General features: G+C 44.1%; 2 protein-coding genes across 4 annotated transcripts in view; one reads left to right on the forward strand and one right to left on the reverse strand.

The window, feature by feature from the left end:
* Positions 1-25,820, reverse strand: part of LOC124605116 (T-cell immunomodulatory protein) — a 450,797-nt gene that overhangs the window by 330,167 nt on the left and 94,810 nt on the right. The gene's annotated exons all lie outside the window — the stretch shown is intronic.
* The window catches only part of LOC124605117 (transmembrane protein 47), a 370,579-nt gene that overhangs the window by 85,327 nt on the left and 259,432 nt on the right, over positions 1-25,820 (forward strand). Inside the window, exons 2-3 of one of the 2 annotated variants that reach the window (XM_047136581.1) lie at positions 8,107-8,170; positions 21,602-21,677. In XM_047136581.1, coding sequence (XP_046992537.1) covers positions 21,627-21,677 — 51 coding nt within the window. In that variant the 5' untranslated portion in view covers positions 8,107-8,170; positions 21,602-21,626. The remainder of the gene's footprint in view (positions 1-8,106; positions 8,171-21,601; positions 21,678-25,820) is intronic. The other variant, XM_047136578.1, reaches the window with a different exon arrangement.

Raw genomic sequence — 25,820 nt, forward strand, 5'->3', positions numbered from 1 at the left:
CAAGTGCTCGCGATAAACAGCAAACCCGTTTCCGAGGTCCCGGTCAGAAAAGCGTTCTAAATTCCCACTACACATTCATCACATTGCAAGTCTAGCGTATTTGAACAGTTTGCACTGTTGTCATTTCATGCAACGGAGTTTATCTTTAATGTCATCCCCTTTGATACAGTCATTTCATTTCAGAACATTTGATTCGTTTCAGTATCAGAAAGATAATGGCACGACGATTCGTGACGAGAGATGATCTGTGGTTAAAGATGATGATCGGAAAATGGTGGATTATTATTCATTGAAGTCGCCCCAAACTGAACAGCATTGTTTGTAAAGAATCGGTTTGCGCTACTGACAGAAGGTGCGCTACTAAAGAATTGTTCTGCATCTTAAACAGCCGCTGTCTGCTGCGTGCACAAATCGATAATCTGCAGCCCAGTGCCGATATCTGAAATTTCTGATCATGAAATGGTCAAAAGCTAGTTTACCAAAGATACACCAAGAAATATTGATAGCAACATTCACCAAGTGGATGGCATTTACTTTGCGAAGTATTTCATTTCCGACTACTTACTACTATATTTTTCGTAGTTAATGAAATTAGGTTACGTCACAGTGTCAAGCACGTGGCTGTGCCACTCGAGATCTTGAATAGTTTAGAACGATTGTTTCACGTTCTAACGCTTCACTTTTCATAAATCTGACGTCTTACCTCCCCCGGGACGTACCTTTTATTTTGACGTGTACTTCCGACACATCGGGCAGTTCCTTCACGCTGTTTTGCGCATGTGACCTATTGCATGGAAAAGCCACCTGGCGATGGTTCCCATGTGAAAAAACGACGGCTGAGGTTGCGATTAGCATGTTAGTGGCGCCGAGCTGTTGCTTTCACTTAGCCTCCCTCACTCGTCCTTGTAGTGTCGAAAAGCTACTCTGGAGATGAAGCGTAGCCTTGATACAGCGTTTACATGCCCTACATTTTGAAGGGGCTATCATACACTCGTAAGTTCACATCTCTTAGAAAATAGATGATTGACTCCAGGTGCAGTCTAATTACACACACACACACACACACACACACACACACGTGACAAGACGCCCATGACCGCGCCGCTATCCCGCGCTACTTCTTGCTGACGGTTGGCTATGTTACGACCTTACAATACGTGGCGAAGGGTATTCTGGTTACCATTGTCATTTCTCTCTGCTTCCCTGTTCTGTTCGCGAAAGTTGCGGGAGAACTAATATGGTAGTCCTCTCGTCATGGTCATCTCACGGGGCACAAGTGGGAGGGACTAATATTTTGCCCCACCCTCCTTAGAACGCACGTTCTCGGAATTTCAACAATAAATGTCTCAGAGATGCACAACACCTATCGTGTAGCATCTGCAGGTACTTAGACTTAGCGAATATTTAAAAACAAACTACTCTTTCGTTCTATGATTAACTTACAACGTGATGGCATCTGGGTTCTTATTTCTACCTAATGTAAGGCAACTTGGTGGAGATACTATACGAACGAAGAGGGGAGGACAGGCCTGCGAAACAGCAAAATATGCCTAACTTAAGTGTCGTATTTAACATTTTTTATCCTTCATTTTTTACTTGTTGTTCAAAGAAGCGTAATGAAAAATTGTAACATTGAAATAAACTGCACAGAAGGAGCAGAGGAATAAGTAATACATTGTATCATTTCAGCGATTTCTTTATTAATCTGCATTAGCACTCTGATAGTGATCTTGTACAATGTGGCGGAGGCTACCTGAACAAGGTTTTTCAGTGTTTTTTTTTATTGGAATGGAATGAAAAAATCCCTAAAAAGTCTTACTCCCTAAAAATAATTTCAGAAATTTTGTCTCGAAATATTGTTTAATACGGCAGTGACCGATTTAGTATTTGACAACAGTATTCTTAATCTTGCTTAATGTTATTTGTTCTGTTTTCCATCTGAATCATTGGTAATACACACGTCGACAAAATACAGGGTGTACATAGTGTCTGGGAATAGTTTGAAACATTTATTGCACAAGAACCAAACATTATACAGATATCATACATACGTCGTTTTGAAGAGAAACCCTGAAAGTTTTTTTCATGTATACCGCCACAGCGTGGTTTGGTAATTTGCCGATAGTCAGCGCTAGTCGCAAACATTTCGAGTTCCGGTGTGGAGCGAGCTTTCTGTGTGTTGGAGTTCATGAAATGGCCTTCCCGGTCACCAGATCTCACCCCGTGTGACTTTTTTCTGTGGGGACACATTGTCAGTCAAGGTTCGCATGTCTAATGTTCGTAAAAAAAAAAAAAAAGATTCTCTTCAAAATGCAATATGTATGACATCTGTACAATGTTTAGTTCTCGTGCAATAAACGTGCAATAAATAATTGAAAGTGTTCCCGGACTTGAAGTACACCCTGTAAATACGTCATCATACGAATACCTCTTTGAGCTTTCGTTACCAGCATCTCCCTCAGAATTGGCGCCAAAGGTGTTAGCCTAATTTCGGTTTTTCAGCGTTTCCTTAACTCCGTTCTCGTGCTAGGGGGTATGATTTAACTCCGTTCTCGTGCTTGGGGGTATGATTCAACAAGGCTGCGGCCGATTGCCTGATGTCAAAGTTACAGCTGGTATAAAGAAATGCCTCATATCTGTATTTTAAGGTTATATATGTAAAATGTATTTGAAGTGTTTGTCGGTGCGTATTAACGTCAAATAATTACTGTCAGATCTCTTAATACTTAACAATCTAGTTGTGCTAATCTGTTGAAGTAAATACGAGCAAGGTAAAGAAAATGTAAAATTAAAACAACTGCAGCCCTCTGTCGCGATAAAAACTTCATTTTCGCGACCGAGTGCTGCAGTTGTTTTGATTTGGCCTTGTATCGGTCGCTGACAACGCAGCCGTGTTTAAAGCTTTAAAGGAAATGTAATTATTTCTAGCTCGTCGGAGAAATAATCTCTAAATATACAAATAAATAGAAATAGTGGAAGAAAGGAAACAAAAATGATTACATGCATTTGTTAATGAAATGACGAATGATCTTCGAATTTGCAAGTATCATTTGTTATGTCCAGCTGCCGACCACTGCACTACATAGGTGTTCTTTTTCACTACTCCAGGATTTCTCAGTACCTCTGCTTTCTCTAGATAACCTTCATCAGCAAGCTGTACTGTCATATATGTGCATCGTTTTTTTTTTTTTTCCATGAAAAAGCCGGTGTGTTTGAGCGAACTGTTTTGAAAATGACTGATGTATGAAAACGGCGAAGTAATTTAACGCAAGTTTAGTCTCGTTCTGGGAAAACGTAAGCATCACGCTAATTACTAGAATTGAAAATGATAGTCGGGAAAATATTATTTTAGTTATTCTGCTCTAATTGTAGATATATGTACCCGCAGGAAACGAGCAAGAGAGGAGGAAAGAAAATTGATGGAGCAGCAGTTTCCGCATCAGTGCATCCGTTTATAGTCGTTTTCTCGTGCTGGAATCGCAGAAGGGATGCTGCGAACTGCTTTTCTTTATCATTCAAACAGACTCAGCAGCATGTCAACGGTACAAGACTCCAGGTCTTAACGGTGTTCGTTATTTTCACCGTCTGTGTGTTTGAGCCAAACAATTGTTGCCAACAGGAACAAAGTTTCCGTAAGTTGACTTTTCCTCATTCATGCAAAAAACGTACATCTTTACTCAGCTAAAAATTTCCGATGCCCAGAACGTCCCACAGTATAAAAGCGAAATATGTGTCGCGATTTCCACGTAACGGCATTTTTCCACTTTTCGATCTCAAATAATAATAAGGAAAAGATATATTTGCTAACAGTCACGCGGTGAAAGCTACCTTGGTGAGATATTGCAGAAGATATGTGGTAGAACATATTTGTTTCCCACTGAAATGACACTGTGCTGCTTGAATAGAAAAATTGTGATGCTTGGCAAGTGCTGCCGGTCACGTAAAGTGACCTCATATAATTGCGTCTGTTAGATCATCACTTGTTACTGCGTAAATGGTACGCCCTTGTAGCTTGTTCCATAGTTCGCAGCGTGCCCCCTTCACTTTTTCGTTGCTTAACGCAGAGGGGTACCTCATACAGTTTTCAAATGTTATACCAGTTTCATTAGGCTTTACCCGGTAGCATATGTGACGATAGATACGGGCAAGGCAGAGCCGGAGTTATGTCAATTGTGTTTATTCGCTGAAGCGTGTCGGCCGCCCCCTTTCCCATTAATAATTACGTCCTGTTGCGTTGTCAGGTCCGAAAGCGGGGGCGTTTACGTAGGAGTGCCGGTACGCAGCAGAGGTATACGAAGCCAATATCGTGTGGGAGGTGGTCAGTGGATCGACCCATTGTCTTTATTTCTTTTTATTTTACCAGTATAGTAGTGCTGCTGTCCACTTTCACTTTAGGAGTGTTTTGCTGTAATTTTATAATAGCTATAGCTTCATTAAAGAACTTCTATAATTTGCTAGTAGTCGTTTAAACAACCAGAGATGTCTGGTTTTATTCACAACAGCGCACAATTTTCTCGTTATAACTAAAAAATGGAAAACGATACTGTCAAGTGCCATCGTAACTACATGAACATCAGGGGATAATTCTAATTTCTTTTTGTGACAGACTTTCTGTTACATGTAATATGAAGTTCATAGTAACACGAGATCTGTTATAGAAAATTTTATGTTATCAAGCTACACTTAAGGGAGGTTCTTTGGAGATCATCACCGTATATACGTTATTATCTATTTACATGCGTCCACAGCCGTGCAGTATTTTAGAAGTGATTTCATTTTCAACCTGGGATTGTTAATAACTACATTCATGTATGAGAGACACTACAACAAAGGTCCCAGGCATCACGGAAAGAATTGCTGTCAAAATTCCGAATGACACTTTTCCAATTAAATTAAAAACCTGTTACTTCCTCAATATATTTCTGGTAATTAAGGGAAATTTAAGATTCAGTTACCCGCTGTATACGAACGAAGTTGCCCTAACTAAACAATTGGCCTTCGTTAACTCTAATGTTTGTGTTCGTTCAATAGTAGCCTAACTAGCAATATGTAAAATAGGCCAAATAAATACAGAATGATTAAATTTCGATCTCAGTTGTGCTAATATTTTTGTGTTCTTCAGTAGCAACATTACACCTCTTCAGAGGTTTTGAAAGTACTTGTTACTGTATTCATCTGTAAGTGGCCTTAGAAATATGAATGTACTATTTTTCAAAAGAAAAATGAATTCTGTTTTTTTGTGGCGAATGCTTGCAGTTTACTACTGGATTATTAATACAAGGTGGGGTAAATAAAGGTGGCCCAGAGAGCAGAGTTCCAGGGTACAAAGAAGCACAGCTAGGAAAAGAAATACAGTACTAACCTGATCAGAGCAGATGTTGAAAGTGACCACCATTCATGTCTTGCCATTTTAGGGCCCTGGTCAGCAAGTTGCTGAAGGGTGACTGCTGGAATCGCTGCAGTCACATCCGAAATGTTCTGCTGCAGTTCTTGAAGACTGAGGGTTGTTGGGATACACCTTAGACTTGAGGGCTCCCCACACAAAGCAACCGCACACTGACAGATCAGGTGACCTGGATGGCCAGTTAGGGTCGCGACCAGACTAATCTCTGTTAACAACTCTGTCAGGCCTGATGATTGTGTAAGTATGCTCCAAGGTTCGGCCGGCTGTATGGGCAGTTGATCCATCCTATTGGAAGTAATTGCAGATCTTCTCCTCCTCCGTTAATGCAATCACAGATGGTTTCAAAATGTTGCCAATGTAACGCCAAAGTCAGCAAATGATGAAAGAAGATCCAAAAAATGTGGTGAGCAGACACTGCACGCCAAACCCCAACCTTCTGCAACAATGTCACGTGGAAGTTATGTTTATTCTCCGCTGCCCAGAACCTGTGATTCTGTGAGTTGAAACAACTACTTAGGTGTACCCAGGCTTCAACAGATTAAAGAACAGATCCGTGTCCAAATCATTCATAGTTATCTCAGTGGACAACCGTTCGCATAACTGGAGACGCCGAGTAACATCTGCTGGCTTCAATGCGTGGACAGCAGACACTCGGAAGGGATGCCTGTACAGGTTCAGGTAAAGTATTCGTCCGCATGATCTACGTGATAGTCCGGTCTGTTGCGACAGGTGTTGGTTTGATTTAGTAGGACTCTGAAGCATTTTCTGGTGTGCGGGCACGTTCGGAATGTTTTTTTGACGTCTTATGCCAATTCCGGACTAAGCGTTGTATGGTACTCTTTACTGGCACTTTGACACCATTAAACTCCTCAGCAGACAACTGACCACACCGTTTCCACGGTTTTGTTGTCCGGTAACTTTCCACAACGAACACTCGCTGCTCTACTGTTGAGTACCACCGTCCCCTTTGTACTGACACAGCTCGCGCTACGCTCTGAACCGGTATCACGTGGCAGGCGTACACTGGATGTGGATATGTGCATACAGCCACGTTCAATCGTGTCCACTGATCTGGGCCACTTTTATTTGCCCCACGATGTATTACAATTCTAATGATTTACTTGCAACATGATTTCTCAGTGTGTGAACTACTGACAAAGCCTTTATCTGGGTATATAATATCGTCTCGTATGATCTCCATATCAGGCTTGGAATCTGTAACGCGGATAGAGGAATCTGCATCAGAGAGATGGAGTCCCTTCAGTGGGCACTCCACTTTCGACAGAACACGCACCTAGAGATGATGCACTAGAACAAATGTTGGGCTACGGTCCCCTGAGACATACAAAGCGTTTTCTTTTTTTTTAATACTTCCAGTAGTTCTCGATTGCAACAAATGTTAGTTTGGGGTTCAGGCGACCGAAGTACCATCGTGAGCCAAGGTATGCCGCTAATCATTTACCGCTTTTTAAATTACTGCGATAAAATTTTCCCTCTGACTACATGGAACACATGAAATTGCTAGTTTTTCCACGTTTGGAGTGCGCTGCTACTCCGCAACTGTGTACCGAATTAATGAATTTGTTAAAATGCTCTTTTTTTTTAGTCCACGACCATGACTAACAGATCAAGTGACTTACATTTTCAGCTGATGATATGACTCAGAAAAGAAGAATGCATTTCAATTTGGAATTTAGCGCAATGAGTATGTAGAATAGAAACCCAAAGAGATACTCCTAGTTAGTTTTCCCAATGTAGAGATTGCTTCTAAGTGTGCTTGTATTTTCGTTTGTGTCAGTCATGGCTGCATCTACAGCTCGAACTTTCTGACTTAAAGATTGTATGTAAAATAGGAGAGGGAGAACGACATTGGCTGTAGTTGGCCCCAACCTTTACGTTTAACCGTGTCTAAGGTTGTTCCCAGCAGCCAGCCCTTCCTTTGGTCCACTCCCCGGCATGTATTCTAATGTGGCGGTATCAGATTACGTCTTGTCCAGAATGTCGAAACTTTTCGCTGTGCAGCAACTCGCTTGTCTATTGATTATCAATTTTTGGGGTCAAACGCATTCAGTGATTTATCTGCATTAGGTAGTACCAAGAAGTCATTGAACCTGAGTGAAAAAAAAAGAAAAAAACTTGGCAGAGCTTCTGGTTTGACTCCTCTACTAACTCCTCATAATAAAATATCCTTTCTTTAGTTGTGACAGACAGAAACTTGAATCGTTTCTCCGTTGCCATAAGTTCTGAACATTCTAAATTTGACACTTTCTCTTTCACGGCATTCCATGCTTTGTAACCACTCAATGAGTAAAGACTGAAGTTGCACCTAGTCATTTCATTCGTATCTGTGTGTGTCAAATTAATTTTTACAGTATGGGCTGTGGTTGGTGTGAGGATTAAAATAATATTGTGTAATGAATTTTCCTTTGTTAATCCTTGACGTAAAACCATTGATAATTTTCAAGACTTTCTTAAATATCATTGCACAGTACCTGTTATTCCAGGTAAGTTATATAGTACATACTGTCTTGTTACAGTAATACAGTTTTCTTTGTTTATGCTCGCTGTGATACGGAAGCTGGGCTGAAAAAGTGTGACGCAGGCGGCTTCTCTATCACTTGCGAGCTCGTGTGCCGTGTGATGCTAATTGACTAACAGCTTGCGTTTGTTGTTTGCAATGTTGTTGCATGTGGACTGTGCAGCCGGTGAACTTCAAGCAGCCAAGATTGCTTCGCTCAACAGACCTACGTACCTCCACACCCAAAGGTGAGTACCCGTGTACAAATTAATACTGAATTTAACAGGGAATATCAAAAAGTCGTAGCCACATTTTTAAGTACCGCCTATTATTTAACACTGTGACGGTAAATGATTCTATAATTAATTAGTGTCCTCAGTAATATGTTCTACAATCGCCTCAGTCAAAGATCAGCCGCTCTCAGTCATAGTTCCACGTAGTTTCAATCGAGCTTGCACCCAGGCTATTTATGCTTGGGCCGATAAAGATTTCGCAGGAAAGTTGAACATGCTTGCGCTCTGATGTTAGTCACAGTGGGTGACGCAACAGTAAAAAAGTCTCTTAATTTTCTTGATTTTCCTCCTGGCGTCCTAAACGAATAATTGAGAGATTTTGTCTTTGGGATCTGTCGTGTTAAGATAAAGTATTGTAGTGGGACACAGTTTTCCTTTCAAGGAACTGCAGTTATGCCTGCTTGTAATTTTCGATGTCGTTTGTAGTTTACATGTCATGAAATTGGTCGCCGAAAAATATGAAATGATGATCAAGCAGTGTGAGAGCATCGGTTATGAGTACAAAAATGATGAAGCCAGTGGGAAGTAAATACTCGCGTATTCCTCGCATCAACTCACATTGAATTTGTTACACACAGAAAAACATAATTTCATCGTACGTTTGAAGGTCAAGGTGTTTCTCGTAAAGTGTGCTTCAGTTTACAATAAGAAATGAAATGGAATACTGTTTTGTAAAATGCCATTTGATATTGTTAGCGCGGCATGTCCGAACAATACGCTGTAAAATCCTGCGTTGGGAACGTGCCTGTTGCTGTGGCTTGTTGCACAGTGCTGCAACTCATAAAGTTTTGTTCGGCTGAAGCCGCACTTCAGGTTTCTGCCGCCAGAGCGCTCGAGAGCGCAGTGAGACAAAATGGCCCTTTTTCTTCTGCGACAAAAACGTTACAGGACTCGTGTATCTGGACATGCTGGAAAATTGGCTCATGCCACAACTGGAGACCGACAGCGCCGACTTCATCTTTCAACAGGATGGTGCTCCATCGCACTTCCATCATGATGTTCGGCATTTCTTAAACAGGAGACTGGAAAACCGATGCATCGTTCGTGGTGGAGATCATGATCAGCAATTCATGTCATGGCCTCTTTCTGTGGGGTTATGTGAAAGATTCAGTGTTTAAACCACCTCTACCAAGAAACGTGCCAGAACTGCGAGCTCGCATCAACGATGCTTTCGAACTCATTGATGGGGACATGCTGTGCCGAGTGTGGGAGGAACTTGATTATCGGCTTGATGTCTGCCGAATCACTAAAGGGGCACATATCGAACATTTGTGAATGCCTAAAAAAACTTTTTGAGTTTTTGTATGTGTGTGCAAAGGATTGTGAAAATATCTCAAATAATAAAGTTATTGTAGAGCTTCGAAATCGCTTCAATCATTTGTAATAACCCTGTATAGCTTCAAACACAGTGCAGGCTTATGCTTTCCATTTGAACAAGACCGTAAATACAGTCCACGGGGCTGTTATAAATGGACATCTGATGTAATAACTTCGCAATAGCTCGCGGTGGTCTGGTCTCTCGTTCGTTCGCTCGCTCTCGGTGACGTGCCCTTTTAACTGAATAAGTGGAGGTCCTGCGTATATGGTGCTTAACAGAATGTTCTGTTGTTATTCAATTGAGAGGCTGTGGGTCTGCGAAGTCCATGTGTCTGGATGTATACGCGTATTAAATGTGCCGTTAAGAGGCAGTAGACGAAGCAAGTGAACAATAAACATAAGGACAGCTGTGTGTGTGTGTGTGTGTGTGTGTGTGTGTGTGTTTGTGAGAGAGAGAGAGAGAGAGAGAGAGAGAGAGAGAGAGAGAGAGAGAGAGAGATTTGTTTGTGGGGAGGTGGGGGGGGGGGTGTATCACGCAACGAGCGACATTTACGAGCAAACGAATGGTGACCTTGGGAATATTGGCTTTACATTTACTCCCAGTGTCTATACCCACATCTTAAAAAAGGTGGGCAGGTTGTTAGAGTGCCTGACGAGGATGCTATCTGCAACCATCGGTTCAGCTGTTACTGTGGTTTGCATATTTATTTACAGTGGACAAGTGGATACCAGGGGAATGGGGTTTTTATATCCTCCAGCTAAGAATTTGTTTGTAGGGGGTTACTGGGGATAGCTTTGCTATACGGCTTACAGCCAGGAAAATCCTCAGAAAACACTGACCACAACTGATTCTTACGCTTCAAAACAGTGTGTCAGCTTCACTCCCTTCGGCCTGATAGCTTGTTAGGGAGTGCCAACACAACAATGCGCGCAATAACTTATCTTGTTTTAATCGCTCAAGTTTGGCATTACGTCGCAGTGGCGAAAGGAAACTTCAGGGAAGTGGGTCGAAAATGTCTCCGAAAGAGGTATTTGTGGTTTGTGCTTCACTTGATATGAAAAGCACTTCGTCGATGTATGCGATCCACGTTGAAGGAAGATATACAGGAACGCAGGTATCGTGTGGACACCATTACACCGAACTGGAAAGGCCAGTTTGGTAATGCAATCTCAGACAATCTCATTTCCCTTAGCTTGTGCTCTAACAAGCTGATGCGTGAAGTTGGCAGTCCAACAAGAGCAGGTATTAAGGTAATACAAATATTGTAAAGTGCAACTACGAAAGTCCACTTCTTCAGACCATTCACTCTTTAGTCACATTGTTAGGACTGGCTACTAGATTTGTCGTTACCGTTCGTAGATCGTGACGGGCTCAGGCGAAGCACCTCTACATTGATGACCCAGAAGATTATGACCACCTGCTTATTGACGTGTTGCTCCGCCTTAGAAACGCAATATAGCGCGATTGTCCGCAGCTTGGATTCACTAAGTCCTTTGTAGATTTCCGGAGGTATATGGGACCAGATATGCACGCACGGGTCACGCAATTCCCCATGATTGTGAGCCGATGGTTCGTGAACGCGAAGCTGTCGCCCGATACCGTCATAGATATGTTCCATTTGGTTGAGATTAGGCGATGGTCAAGACATCAGTGTGGGTTCACAATCGTGCTAATCAAACCACTATAGCTCGATTCTGGCGCTGTGGCGCGGATATAGAGCATGACCTGATACAGGCGGACCGCAGTACATTTCACGCAGTCCACAGCGGTACGGTGTCTTCGATTACGACAGGTTCCAAGAAGGCCCAAATGAATGTCCTCACGTGCGTAATACTGGTCCCACCTGTCATTGTCCGCGCCGTGGCGCATGTTTCGAGCAACCGTTCGCCGGACACAACCCTGGTATGAGAAGAAGTGTGATTCATCCGACCGGGTGACAAGTTACCATTGATGAACGGTCAAACCTCGATGATCCCGTGCCCGCTGCAGTCTTAACCGACGATGTCGTTGGGTCACCACGGAAACATGTACTGCGGAGCCGCGCGTTCAATAATGTGCGCTGAATTGTGTGCTACGAAACACATGGCTGTACAAGCATTGTACCCTTTCGACAGATCCGCCACGGATCGTAGCGTACCCTGCTTAACAAAGCGTACAAAACTCCGGCCTCCACGATCTGCGATGAGGCGTGAACATCCAACACAGTCACCTAGTCGTGGTTTCTCCGCCCTTCAGCCACTTTCCACAGACAGTAGCACGCGAAAATCTGACCAGCTTCGCAGTTTGAGAGATGCTCCTTCCCAGGCGGCGGGTCATAAAAATCTGCTCTAGGTCAGAGTAGCTTCTGTAAGTGGATTTCCCAATTTGTGGCTCTTATCGTCGCCGCAATGATTCCCCGTATGTCTCCGCTCTGCTTATTTACTTTCCATATCGCGGTAACGTGTCTCCAACGTGCCAGGCGGCATTAAGCCCTACCATGGCCAGTGGTCGTAATGTTTTGGTTCATCAGTGTAAAAGAGGTTTCGCGGAGTGTGTCGTTATGCATTTATTTCGCTGCCACCGCAGTTAATGGAAGTGTTTTTCCCCGAGTTGTGAACACGGATGACTATCGGAAGCCGTCAAACAATGAGACACTTGTCTTGGATCTACTACCAAAGCGAAATAGAGAATGAAATACATACTAGTCATTCCATCTCTAAGTGTCGTTTCCCAACAGACAGCAAACGTGCTCTGATCGCGCATAGTGAATGTAGGTCTGTACACAACCAAAAAGGAATCCAACTGGCGATGTATGCAATAGTTTCTTTGATGCCGACCGTCAGTGCTTGTGATATGGGTACTGTTCAGTTAAAATATTAAATTATATAGCCTATACCTCTACCGGACACGTTACAAATTGAAATTTGTATTTGGTGATAAAGTGATCGTATTTTGTTTCTCGCCTAACCGTCACAACACATACAATTTATATCATTTACTTACCTTTCGGCGGTTTGTATGCTGCATTCACTGTCTGCCCTGCAGAAGGTCAGTGCCGAAAGTGCTAACTGTATACAGGGTGTGTCTAAGTCGTTAAGTGCATTTTGTGTCTCTGTGTTTCAGCAGATTTTTTTGGTTTTGCAGTGTGTAGCTGTAGTCAGCCCAAACAAATGATGATCGTCGCGTCATGTGATGCCTAGTGTCGGCTGAAAGCGTCGATTAAAAAAAAAACTTTGCAAGATAGATCTAGTGCGACATTAGTTTTACCGATATTCATTAACAGGGACAGCAGAACATGAGGAATAACCTGTACTCCAGCAGCGACAACACTACCTTGGCCCGCGCTACCACCACCACCAATCATGCAACGCTGCTGAGTCGGTACCGGTCTGCTGTGTGTTCATCGCCCGACACGTGGGGCAGCTGTCTCGGTACCGATCTGCGTATCTGTGCTATTGGTCGCCGAAATTTGACGCTTTCACGACAGCGCAGTTTCGTCTCTCACTGCTGAGGTTGTGACTGAAGCCTCTTATTTATGACAGTGTGTTCGCCGCACCTGAAGATGTCGGTCAGTTGCGCCGACGAAATGTGGAATTTTCGCGCCGGCACCGGACGTCTTGCCCGAGAATAATATGTACTTGAACTACAAATTCATATGGACTCGTCTGGCGTTTTCAGTGTCCATCAACTGATTTTTACGAACTGCTGTGTTGTGATATTTGTTGATGTTTTCATGTGTCTTACTCATTTAATCTGTTTTGAGTTTGACTTAGTTTGCTTGAATGGAGCTAGGTTACGCTATATACAAGGTGCGTTCCGTAAGTAATGCGACCAAATTCATAAAAAATCATTTATTGAATATATTCGTACAAATAATGAAAATTTTTCAAAATAGCACCCTCTTGCGTCGATGCACTTCTGGAGGCGGTTTCCATGCCTGGAAGGAATCCTGGAATGCCTTTTCCGGAATGTCCTTTAGAGATGATGTAACACGCGCCTGGATGCTTTCAATCGTGTCCCAATGTCTTCCTTTCATAACTCCTTTTAACCGAGGACACAAAAAAAGTCAGCGGGAGCCAGGTCAGCACTGTAGGGAAACTGGGGAACCAATGTGGTCTTGGTCCTGGCCAGGAAGTCGTTGACAGTGAAGGCGCTGTGACTCGCGTTGTCGTGGTGAACTTTCTGCGTGTCCTTTATGTCTCTTCGGCAGCGCACGACCATCCTTTTCAGTCTTTTAAGCACTTCCAAGTAGAAAGCTGAGTTCACTGTAGTCCCGGTAGGTACGAATTCGTGGTGGACAATGCCTCTGACGTCAAAGAAGACAATGAGCATGGTTTTGATCCTGGACTTGCTCGTGCGTGCCTTCTTGCGACGGGGCGACGATGGGGTGTGCCACTCTGAACTCTGCCTTTTCATCTCAGGGTCATACTCAAAAATTGACGACTCATCACCAGTGATAACGGAGTTCAAAAAAATTAGGATCATTTTCACATTTTTCCAACATTTCTCGGCACCGAAGCACTCGCTTGTGCTTGTGTTCGTCGGTCAACACTTTTTGGATGAGTTTGCCACACACCTTTCTCGTGTTGAAATCTTCGGTCACAATGCGGAAAACGGTTGTTTTTGACATGTTTAGAGTCTGTGCTATCAATTGAAGGCTCAGCCGTCTGTCAGAGTTCAAACAATCGCACACACGCGCCACATTTTCGTCAACTCGTGCGGTTGATGACCGTCCACTGCGAGGTTCGTCGGTGATCTCCTCTCGGCCCTCAATGAACTTGTGATTTGGAGAAGCAATAAGTCCCAAAGGCATGCTGAAGTAATGGAAACGTTTCGGTGGTGGACTTCCCAAGTTTAACGCGACGTTTGATGGCGTACCGTAGCTCTACAGAATGATCCATTCTGCCGTGTTACATAAACTCAAAACGGGGTTGACGGAAACGCATGTCCTGACTCTCTGGCAGCTCGCAGCCGAATGAGACAACGAGCGTTTTGAAGCTAACACCCCCCCCCCCCCTGCACTTACTCCAGCCGGTTACAACACGCTGTGGTGTACCGTGGCGTCAGAAAAAAATTGGTCGCATTACTTATGGAACGTACTGTGTATTCTGCCTGACAAAAACTTGAAGGGTCCTAAAGAGGTGCAGGAAGCGAAACAACACGTGTGAGAGTCAATTTCTAAAGCAGTTGCCAGTATGATCCCACTTATCAATATGACGTTGTTCTACTTCTGACCTGAATGCATCCACTCTTTTGAGAGGGGCCGTTTTATCCTCCCCTGAGGCAAACTGACGCAAAAAGTTCTAACTGGTCCTCTATATCCCGAATACTGGCACTGCGATGGAGCTGACGTGCGGGCCTGTCACTCTCACATTATAGTGGGGACAGATCTGCGAGTCTTACTAGCCACGGGAGTACGTCACCGCGTCGGAGACAATTCATAGGCATGCGAGCCGTGTGCGGACGTGCACTGTCCTCTTGAAAAATAGCACCACGACACAGTCGCATCAGAGGTGACACGCAAGGACGGAGAATGTCCGTGACGTGCAGTTTGCTGCCAGAGTTGCCTCAGTCATTACCTGCCGTGACCTCAAGTTTTATTCAGTGGCTTTCAAACACCGTGATGCCAAGAGTAACATCGCTGTGCCTCTCAAAAACATTGGAAGAAAGGGACCTTCCTGCAGGATGCCGCCATACTCGCCGAGGATCGTCATCCACAGTAGTGCGGAACCGTGATTTCCCCCCCCCCCCCCCCTACGGTCACAATGCGACACCATTCACCAGTAGTCCTCGCTTCCTGGTGACAGCACAGCTCCAAATTTGGCCTGGCCGTCTGTGTTGTGTTAGCGGCAGCCTATGCGTGGGACGGTAATCCCTTAATGTATATATCTGAATGGCGTCTGTTTTGTTGGACATGTCCGACAGCGAACACAACACTTAAATATATCCATTTCTGTAATTGGGCTGCGGCTGCATGACGTTGGTGCTCTACGAGGTGCATTCAAGTTCTAAGACCTCCGATTTTTTTTCTCCGGACTGGAAAGAGATAGAAACATGCACATTGTTTTAAAATGAGGCCGCGTTCATTGTCAATACGTCCCAGAGATGGCAGCACCGTACGGCAGATGGAATTTTACCGCCAGCGGCGAGAATGAGAACTGTTTTAAATACTTAAAATGGCGACGTTTTCCTTACTTGAACAGCATGCAGTCATTAGTTTTCTGAATTTGCGTGGTGTGAAACCAATTGAAATTCATCGACAGTTGAAGGAGACATGTGGTGATGGAGTTATGGATGTGTCGAAAGTGCGTTCGTGGGTGCGACAGTTTAATGAAGGCAGAACATCGTGTGACAACAAACCGAAACACCCTCAGGCTCGCACAAGCTGGTCTCTCGACATGATCGAGAAAGTGGAGACAATTGTTTTGGGGGATTGCCGAATGACTGTTGAACAGATCGCATCCAGAGTTGGCATTTCTGTGGGTTCTGTGCACACAATCCTGCACGACGACCTGAAAATGCGAAAATTGTCATCCAGGTGGGTGCCACGAATGCTGACGGACGACCACACGGCTGCCCGTGTGGCATGTTGCCGAGCAATGTTGACACGCAATGACACCACGAATGGGACTTTCTTTTCGTCGGTTGTGACAATGGATGAGACGTGGATGCCATTTTTCAATCCAGAAACAAAGCGCCAGTCAGCTTAATGGAAGCACACAGATTCACCGCCACCAAAAAAATTTCGGGTAACCGCCAGTGCTGAAAAATTGATGGTGTTCACGTTCTGGGACAGCGAGGGCGTAATCCTTACCCATTGCGTTCCAAAGGGCTCTATGGTAACAGGTGCATCCTACGAAAATGTTTTGAAGAACAAATTCCTTCCTGCACTGCAACAAAAACGTCCGGGAAGGGCTGCGCGTGTGCTGTTTCACCAAGACAACGCACCCTCACATGGAGCTAACGTTACACAACAGTTTCTTCATGATAACAACTTTGAAGTGATTCCTCATGCTCCCTACTTACCTGACCTGGCTCCTAGTGACTTTTGGCTTTTTCCAACAATGAAAGACACTCTCCGTGGCTGCACATTCACCAACCGTGCTGCTATTGCCCCAGCGATTTTCCAGTGGTCAAAACAGACTCCTAAAGAAGCCTTCGCCGCTGCCATGGAATCGTGACGTCAGCATTGTGAAAAATGTGTACGTCTGCAGGGCGATTACGTCGAGAAGTAACGCCAGTTTCATCGATTTCGGGTGAGTAGTTAATTAGAAAAAAAAATCGGAGGCCTTAGAACTTGAATGCACCTCGTAATATAGTCCGAACTGCTACGGGAATCATTAATTTGCGAGTAGGGGGTTAATGGACAAGGAACGATGCATTGCAGCGACGATAAGTTGGAAATTTGAGTTGGTCGAGGACCCTGCCCAGATGGTCTAACTGGTTAAGGCAACCGCTCATGAGAAGCGGAAAATGCGGGTTCGAGTCCCAGTCCAGCGCAGATTTTCAACTTTCACCAGTGTATTACCAAAATGGACTGTGCTGCTGGAAGTCACGAATTCCTGTCCATGCTTTCCCTTTCTTTCCACATTGTCACTTTCATGTAAATTTAATCCTTTACTGCAGCTGCTGTTTGTCTCCGACCAATGGCGTGGGATGCCTCTGGATGTTGCAGGGAATCCAATTACTTGTTCTTGTGTGGCAGGCGTAGATGTGAAGGAGTTAGTGTGCTTGTTGCACAGTACAGCATTCCTCCTCTGTTATGGTCAGACGTCATAGACCGCACCTTTGGCCCATGTTGTCGAACATCGGGCTACTGTCTTATCCGAATGTCCCACAAGTCTGGATAATGCATTATTCCACCAGCCAATCAAATAGAGGCGCTAACACTGTTAACATGGGTACACGGCATCTTCGTATCCTTCAGTGATAACTCACATCATCTGATGCTGATCACACCCCCTTATACAGGGTGTTACAAAAAGGTACGGCCAAACTTTCAGGAAACATTCCTCACACACAAAGAAAGAAAATATGTTATGTGGACATGTGTCCGGAAACGCTTAATTTCCATGTTAGAGCTCATTTAGTTTGTTCTTCCACCTACGCTTAATGGAGCACGTTATCATGATTTTATACGGGATACTCTACCTGTACTGCTAGAACATGTGCCTCTACAAGTACGACACAACATGTGGTTCATGCACGATGGAGCTCCTGCACATTTCAGTCGTACGCTTCTCAACAACAGATTCGGTGACCGATGGATTGGTAGAGGCGGACCAATTCCATGGCCTCCACGCTCTCCTGACCTCAAACCTCTTGACTTTCATTTGTGGGGGCCTTTGAAAGCTCTTGTCTACGCAACCCCGGTACCAAATGTAGAGACTCTTCGTGCTCGTATTGTGGACGGCTGTGATACAATACGCCATTCTCCAGGGCTGCATCAGCGCATCAGGGATTCCATGCGACGGAGGGTGGATGCATGTATCCTCGCTAACGGAGGACGTTTTGAACATTTCCTGTAACAAAGTGTTTGAAGTCACGCTGGTACGTTCTATTGCTGTGTGTTTCCTTTCCATGACTAATGTGATTTGAAGAGAAGTAATAAAATGAGCTCTAACATGGAAATTAAGCATTTCCGGACACATGTCCACATAACATATTTTCTTTCTTTGTGTGTCAGGAATGTTTCCTGAAAGTTTGGCCGTACCTTTTTGTAACATCCTGTATACCCTACCAGGCCTGGTAAGAGCACTAAGCACTAATGCACTCTGTTGACTGCTCTATCTGTAACAGAGAATTTCAGCTTTTTGTCAGGCAGCATATATGTATATAACAAACTTGTTGCATTCTTAAGGACTCAACTCTTAGTCCGTAATACCATCGCTTGGAAGTCACTGTTCTGGGTTCGAGTCCTAGTGCGGCACACAATTCTGTTCTGGCATCAGGAAGTTTCGAAACGGTGCAAACTCCGCTACCGAGGGAAATATTCATTCTAAATACATTCTTTGCTCAGTTTTCGTCACATGTTAATCATTTTTGGTCTGGTTGACTTGGTGCCGCAAATTCATGTTGCCACTGTTCATCTTGAATATGTAGAGTACAACAATACTGCTCCTCCTCAGACGGCTTTTTATAGTAACTGGTGCAATAATTTTATTCTTCGGTTCAAATGATTGAAATTGACAGTTTATCTTATTTCCATGTATGTGACATCCGTCATGTGTAGATTTAGGCACACAGCCAGGGGCGGTGGCAAGGGGGGGGGGGGGCTATAGCAGCCCCTCCCCCCCCCCCCACTGGTGTCTCAAATTACAATGATTAAATGACTTCAGAAATCAGCGAATATATTGTGACTCTTCAAGTTTTCCCGGCGGATGTGTTGTAAATAGTCTTCACGGGTTTGCCGCCGAATCACGTTGTGCAAATTCCACATTATTTCCTCGGAGCAACTGTCTGACATCTTCAGGTGAAGACTATTTACAGCGAATATATTACTTCAACAGATTCAATCATTTTTTTATGTTTATGTAGCAACATAGGTTGCAATGCATTTCAAACACATTTTAACAAAAGAATAAGAACGGCAAATAGCTTACTAACCAAACCAATAAATATCATTTAACTTAAAATCAGCGTCTTATTATTTATTAACGTACACCGTATGTATATTAATGTACGAGTACCACTTACCATAATCAAGAAAGCTAAATAAGCCGGGTATGTCTACCAGCACTTACGTTGTTGATCCCAGACAAAAACTTCGAAATCGCCGGACATCTGGGTGAAATCGTATTATTTTCCCGGGCACACACATTCCGTAGACACGTTTTTGCCCTGAACTCCAAAACAGTTACCATAAACTAATTTAAGCAACACCATATTTTACCAGTTTGTCGGTGGAGGCCCCCAACTTCCATTTTGTTGGGCGATATTCCATTCTCCCCCCCCCCCCCCCCCCCCCCGCCCACTTGACCGACTGACTTATAGAACCGGCCCTGCACCACACAGGTACACATTAAGACGCTACAGCAGAAGATCCGCCATTTAAATAACTCGTCAGTTTCCTCAGAATATCATGACTGCGGCAGAGTGCAACATGAATAAACTTCTTAGAATGGCCTGTGATATCATTAAATGAGGTGCCATAGTCCTGTATTTTCTTGTCGGTTATTTACCGTCTAATTCGATGGATTTTACACACCAGCGTAACTAAAAAATAGAAGCATTACATTGGCTAACATGACTTTGGTGAAATACTGGACACACTGTTGATGTCAAATTTTTAGGGCAGCTGAAAAACTGATTCGAATAACTGGAAGTGATAAGCTATTTTAATTCTGTTATTTTTTACTACTTTCACTTGCGTCTTGGAGGGAGACCGACCGATTACATTTTTATTGCACGAGACGAAATTTAATTTCGTCTTAAATTGTTGTATAGCACAGTTGGCAGTTTCTCTTGGTACTTCCTGCTGACAATGAACAATCGAATTACAGTTTTGCGTGGAAATATATTTTGGTCCTCAGTTTAATAACTCAAGACCAACTGTTTGTTCGAGGCCGAGTGCAAGTGGAATTTTATTCTCATTCAACCACGGAAATATGGTTAAAATTTCGGAGGGTGCCTTGAGACCCTTCAGTAATTAGATTTCATTTTTTGTTCTTTATTAGATGTAATATGTTTAATTTATACAACACATTATTTGATCAGATGTATCCGGACACCTATTAGAGGACATATGAATATGCAGTATGCTCACCTTTCGTCTTTATAACAGCTTGAATTCTGCCAGGACCGCTCCATTTGGTGTTGAATGTCTGTGGAGCAAAGGCAGCCCATTTCTCTTCAATAGCCGATACCAGATGTTGGATACTGATACGTGGACCTAGGTCGACGCTCTAACTCGCCCCAAAGTTTTCAGGAATGTGACTGCCCACAGAATATTGCCTCACAAGTGATGCTTCATGACAGGGTGCAGTGTCATGCTGATACAGTCATCGTCCCGGATTCCCACGCCCGGGTTCCCGGGTTCGATTCCCGGCAGGGTCAGGGATTTTCTCTGCCTCGTGATGGCTGGGTGTTGTGTGATGTCCTTAGGTTAGTTAGGTTTAAGTAGTTCTAAGTCCTAGGGGACTGATGACCATAGATGTTAAGTCCCATAGTGCTCAGAGCCATTTTGAACCATCGTCCCGGAACTATTCCACAATCCTGTAAAATGTGTACATATATTTCCTCATCTAGCGTTTTCTTAAGCGCAAAAACCATCCCCATGCCGTAACTAACACCACCTCCTCTTCCGTACTTCACTGTTGCCAACACGTGGTGACTGTTAACATTCTCCAGTGATTCGTCAAACCCAAACCCTTCCACCTGTATGCCACAGGGTATCACTCGTTTCCAGTCATCCACTGACCAGTGGCGTACACCACCTCAAGCGTCGCTTAGAATTGACTACACAAATGTGAGGTTTATGAAGAGCTATCTGCTTGACCATTGTATTCATTATTTTTTTACCATCTGTGCTCAGCCCTTGTGCTAAGTGGACTATTGGTAGTACCGTGGAACTCGAGATATCCCTTCCGCTGCCCTCATGCAATTTCTTACTCCTACCTTCGGCAACGCTCGAGTGTCCCTGTCTGTTAGTGCACGAGATCTACCTGATCTTGGTTAACCTGTGGTTGTTCCTTCTTTTCCGTCACTAACAGTAGACCTGGGCATTGTAGGAGGGTCGAAATGTCCCAGGTAGATTTGATACTCGGGTGACATTCAGTGACTGTGGTCCACGTTCGACTTCACTGACGTCTCCTGACCGACCCATTCTGCTGTCACTGCTCCTCTACATCTACATCGATACTCTGCAAATCACATTTAAGTGCCTGGCAGAGGACAGGATAGGAAAACTCGACGCTTCCTTTTATATTGCCTGGTCCACTCTCGTGACACATGATCATTAGTCAGTTCTGTTTTACGTAAGTATGTCCGGATACCTTTGACCAGATACTGTATACTCTAGAATCATCAAATGTCTGCAGTTGTTGAAAGACCGCATCAGCCAGTGAAAAAGGACGTGCTGTGTGTTTCAGCTCCCGACGGCCGTCGGAGAGCAAGATGGCGCCTACGACGACCATCGAAACGGTTACCATAACGAGGCCGCTAAAGGTAGGCTGAAAGTATAGTCGATGATGTCATGGTAGTGTTAAGTATGTCTCACTGATCATTGTCTCCAAAGAAGTGACGAATTTATCTGCACCTTCGCCAAAAACCAATTTGACTGTTGCAGTTTATACTTATCTTAAATACAAATCGTTAAATAGATAGCCAGCGATGTAACTGATCATTTTTGCATTATTTGTTTTTGTGTTATCGCCCGATCGTGGGATACATTGCAGGAAACAATACTAAAAGTGTCTGCCAGCCATATATCCCATACTCCAAGCCATAATGTTACACGGTTCGACTGAACAGCTTAAAATGAAGAATAAAGTCAGTGTCGTTTTTATGGACAGTTTTGTGCTTCGTCTGACACATTCAAAAACTAGACTTGTGTCAAAGACTCGGAGTTTATGGACAGAAGAGAAAAAGAGGACATGGAACGAGAGAGAGAGAGACAGAGAGAGAGAGAGAGAGAGAGAGAGAGAGAGAGAGAGAGAGAGAGAGAGATTGGTTTTCGTACAGTTTGATTAAAAAGGCAAGCTCAGTGAATTCCACTAATAGATTGGATTGCTGCTCATCGGTCCCACCATCGTACATGCGTCAAGCCGGAGAGAGTCCTCAGAGACGATTGTAGCCGAGAATCAAGAAAACAGAGATAGAAGGAAGTAGAAGTGAGAGAGGGGTAAGGGGATGATGGTGAGAGGCTTCCACTTCTCAGAAAACAACTGGAGGTCCCCGGGGACGTGTTATGCGATGGGGGACGCACCCTCTACCTTCGACTGGCATTTCCTCACCCTCTATTATCACAAGAAATGTAGCAACGAAGGTAAGTTGATAAATTCTCAGGAAAAAGGACGAAGTCGACGAGGCAATAAACCAACGACAGACGTAAAAAAATGAGAAGAATTAAAAAGTGGGAAGAGCAGGAACCAGGGCAGACCATCGAGCAAGGGCAGCCATGGTTCCTCTGGGCCGGAGCAGGCGACGCGATACCCCTCCAGTCCCTCAAGCGGCCAATGACGCCAATAAATAAGGAAAGATTTTTCATTATTACCCCATCTTGTTCTTTTCGTACAGCCAGTTAGATCACCAGCTGACTCGACGTCCGATGTAAACCCGTGTCCGCCGTCTTGACTAGTTGACGGTTTAGCATGTCACACACAAATGATGTCGACGTCTGTGCTGTAATGTGTAAAAGCAAAACCGTTCGTAAGTAAGAAAAAATGTAAAAGGCTTTGTATACAATGCAAAAGTTTTTGTAAACCAGATAATCACGAATATTCTGTTATTTATGGGACAACAGTGTGACATTCCTACGAGAAATATTCGCAGCCCTTTGAGTGCCCTCAGCTTCAATTTATTTACATAAAATAAATCATTTATTCAGAAACTGTGAATTGGTGTACTTCTTTTCTTCAGCGCTACGATGGACTGTTGCATTACGATTGTTAATGATTCCATCCTACAAGAATCTGACATCTTTAATTTAGACGACGTGTTATTGATCTTCAGTATTTGAAAGTTGACAAGTACAATTTGAAAGATGTATCCACAAAGGTATTCTGTAATTGTTTTGGTGTTACGTACTATTCTAATCGTAAAAAATGCCCTTAAGTGAATGTACTTTCGATAAATGGCAGCATCGGTCGTAAATATTGAAATCCTTTATTTTACAGATGGATTTCGGTCAGTGTGTGACCATTTTCAGTCACTGGAACAATTTTCTTTCTTAAAAATTCTTTATTAAAACTAATATATTGAATCGTAATAGCTAGTCCGATTTTAAGGTACTTAAACTTGAAGTACGCTACATATGTCTAGCTAGGTAGAACCTAGAAGTCAGACGAGCAGTTAAGAGTCTACATATTAATTTTAATAAAGAATGTGTAAGAAAGACAATTGTTCCAAGCACTGATGATGGTCGTACAGTGACCGATATCGATCTGTAAAATAAAGGATTTCAGTATTTACGACCGATGCTGGACTGTATGCAAAATATATTGACAATAATACGGTCGTGACGCATACTGCTTCCACTGGAATTAGACCTAAAGAAGGTTCTGTGGGAAGTAAAATATGCAATAGCTGGCGTTACAGTGAGGCATGCAAGGTCCAAAATTCATTGAAACCGTTGGCAATTTCTCCTACATACTTATTAGGGATAACAATAGAGGAAGATAAGAGTACAATGCTTCGCAGATGGGCTCAGAACGTAACGCAGCAGAGGTGAGAAGTTGGCCCGGCGAGTCACCACGGAGCCTGGCAGACACGTGCGGACTGAAGAGAAGAGCAGTGCGGGACCCTGCTTCTGGTAACAAGTGTCTACACTACGTGCTGCTGTCATCCAGAAGAGGAGCTTTTCCTGGTGCCACACTTCCGTTAGTCAGTGGACAGTCTTAAAACAGATTGTCACGTATTTTCGTGGTAGTTCCCCGAAAATTAAACTATATCTCGGATGAGGCATGGCAATTATATTCTGAAGTTCGAGGACTGGAACAATAATCATCGTGATGAAATAAATCTCGGGTGAACAGCCTGGTGTGAGTGTACATAGAACGCCGGCAAACCTCCCTGGGCGCTGACCCACGAGAGAACAACTAGACGCGGGGCCACAAGCCAGGCGTCGAACCCCGGCGCGGACGGCGGAGGGAGCGCCCGAGGGAGGGAGAGGGGGAATCTGATATATACCTCACGCCTGCCGTCCCTGGGCAGTACATCAGCACACAAAGGTCGATTGCCGAAATATTGTGTCCTTTGTACACTCACAGCAGGCTGTTCACCCGAGATTTATTTCGTCATGAAATACCCCTGGAGAAATTGAAAAATCACAATAACCATCGTGTTTATTTATTTCAAAAATCAATGTGGCACGTTAAAAGTCAATGCGGGGCTAGCATTTGAACTATAGTCCTTATCTTTCGTCCGTAATGTGCGCCGAGAAACGCTTTAATGGGCACGCTTCACGGACCGATTCTAAGCCTCTACTACACTACTGGCCATTAAAATTGCTACACCACGAAGACGACGTGCTACAGACGCGAAATTTAACGGACAGGAAGAAGACGCTGTGATATGCAAATGATTAGCTTTTGAGAGGATTCACACAAGGTTGGCGCCGGCGGCGACACCTACAACGTGCTGACATGAGGAAACTTTCCAACCGATTTCTCATACACAAACAGCAGTTGACCGGCGATGCCTGGTGAAACGTTGTTGTGATGCCTCGTGTAAGGAGGAGAAATGCGTACCATCACGTTTCAGACTTTGATATAAGGTCGGATCGTAGCCTGTCGCGATTGCGGTTTATCGTATCGCGACATTGCTGCTCGCTTTGGTCGATATCCAATGACTGCTAGCAGAATATGGGGATCGGTGGGTTCAGGAGGGTAATACGGAACGCCGCGCTGGATCCCAACGGCCTCGTATCACTAGCAGTCGAGATGACAGGCATCTTATCCGCATGGCTGTAACTGATCGTGCAGCCACGTCTCGATCCCTGAGTCAACAGATGTGGACGTTTGCAAGACAACAACCATCTACGCGAGCAGTTCGACGACGTTTGCAGCAGCATGGACTATCAGCTCGGAGACCATGGCTGTGGTTACCCTTGACGCCGCATCACCTACAGAAGTGCCTGCGATGGTGTACCCAACGACGAACCTGGGTGCGCGAATGGGAAAACGTCATTTTTTCTGTTGAATCCAGGTTCTGTTTACAGCATCATGATGGCCGCATCCGTGTTTGGCGACATCGCGGTGAACGCACATTGGAAGCGTGTATTCGTCATCGCCATACTGGCGTATCACCCGGCGTGATGGTTCCACGTCTCGGTCACCTCTTGTTCGCATTGTCGGCACTTTGAACATTGGACGTTGCATTTCAGATGTGTTACGACCCGTGGCTCTACCCTTCATTCGATCCCTGCTGAAACCCTACATTTCAGCAGGATAATGCACGACGTTTGTGTATACAGAAAATGTTCGGCTGCTGCCCTGGCCAGCACATTCTCCAGATCTCTCACCAATTGAAATCGTCTGGTCAATGGTGGCCGAGCAACTGGCTCGTCACAATACGCCAGTCGCTACTCTTGATGAACTGTGGTATAGTGTTGAAGCTGCATTGGCAGCTGTACCTGTATACGCCATCCAA

This window comes from Schistocerca americana, chromosome 3, assembly GCF_021461395.2.
Source record: "Schistocerca americana isolate TAMUIC-IGC-003095 chromosome 3, iqSchAmer2.1, whole genome shotgun sequence".
NCBI classification, from domain to species: domain Eukaryota; kingdom Metazoa; phylum Arthropoda; class Insecta; order Orthoptera; family Acrididae; genus Schistocerca; species Schistocerca americana.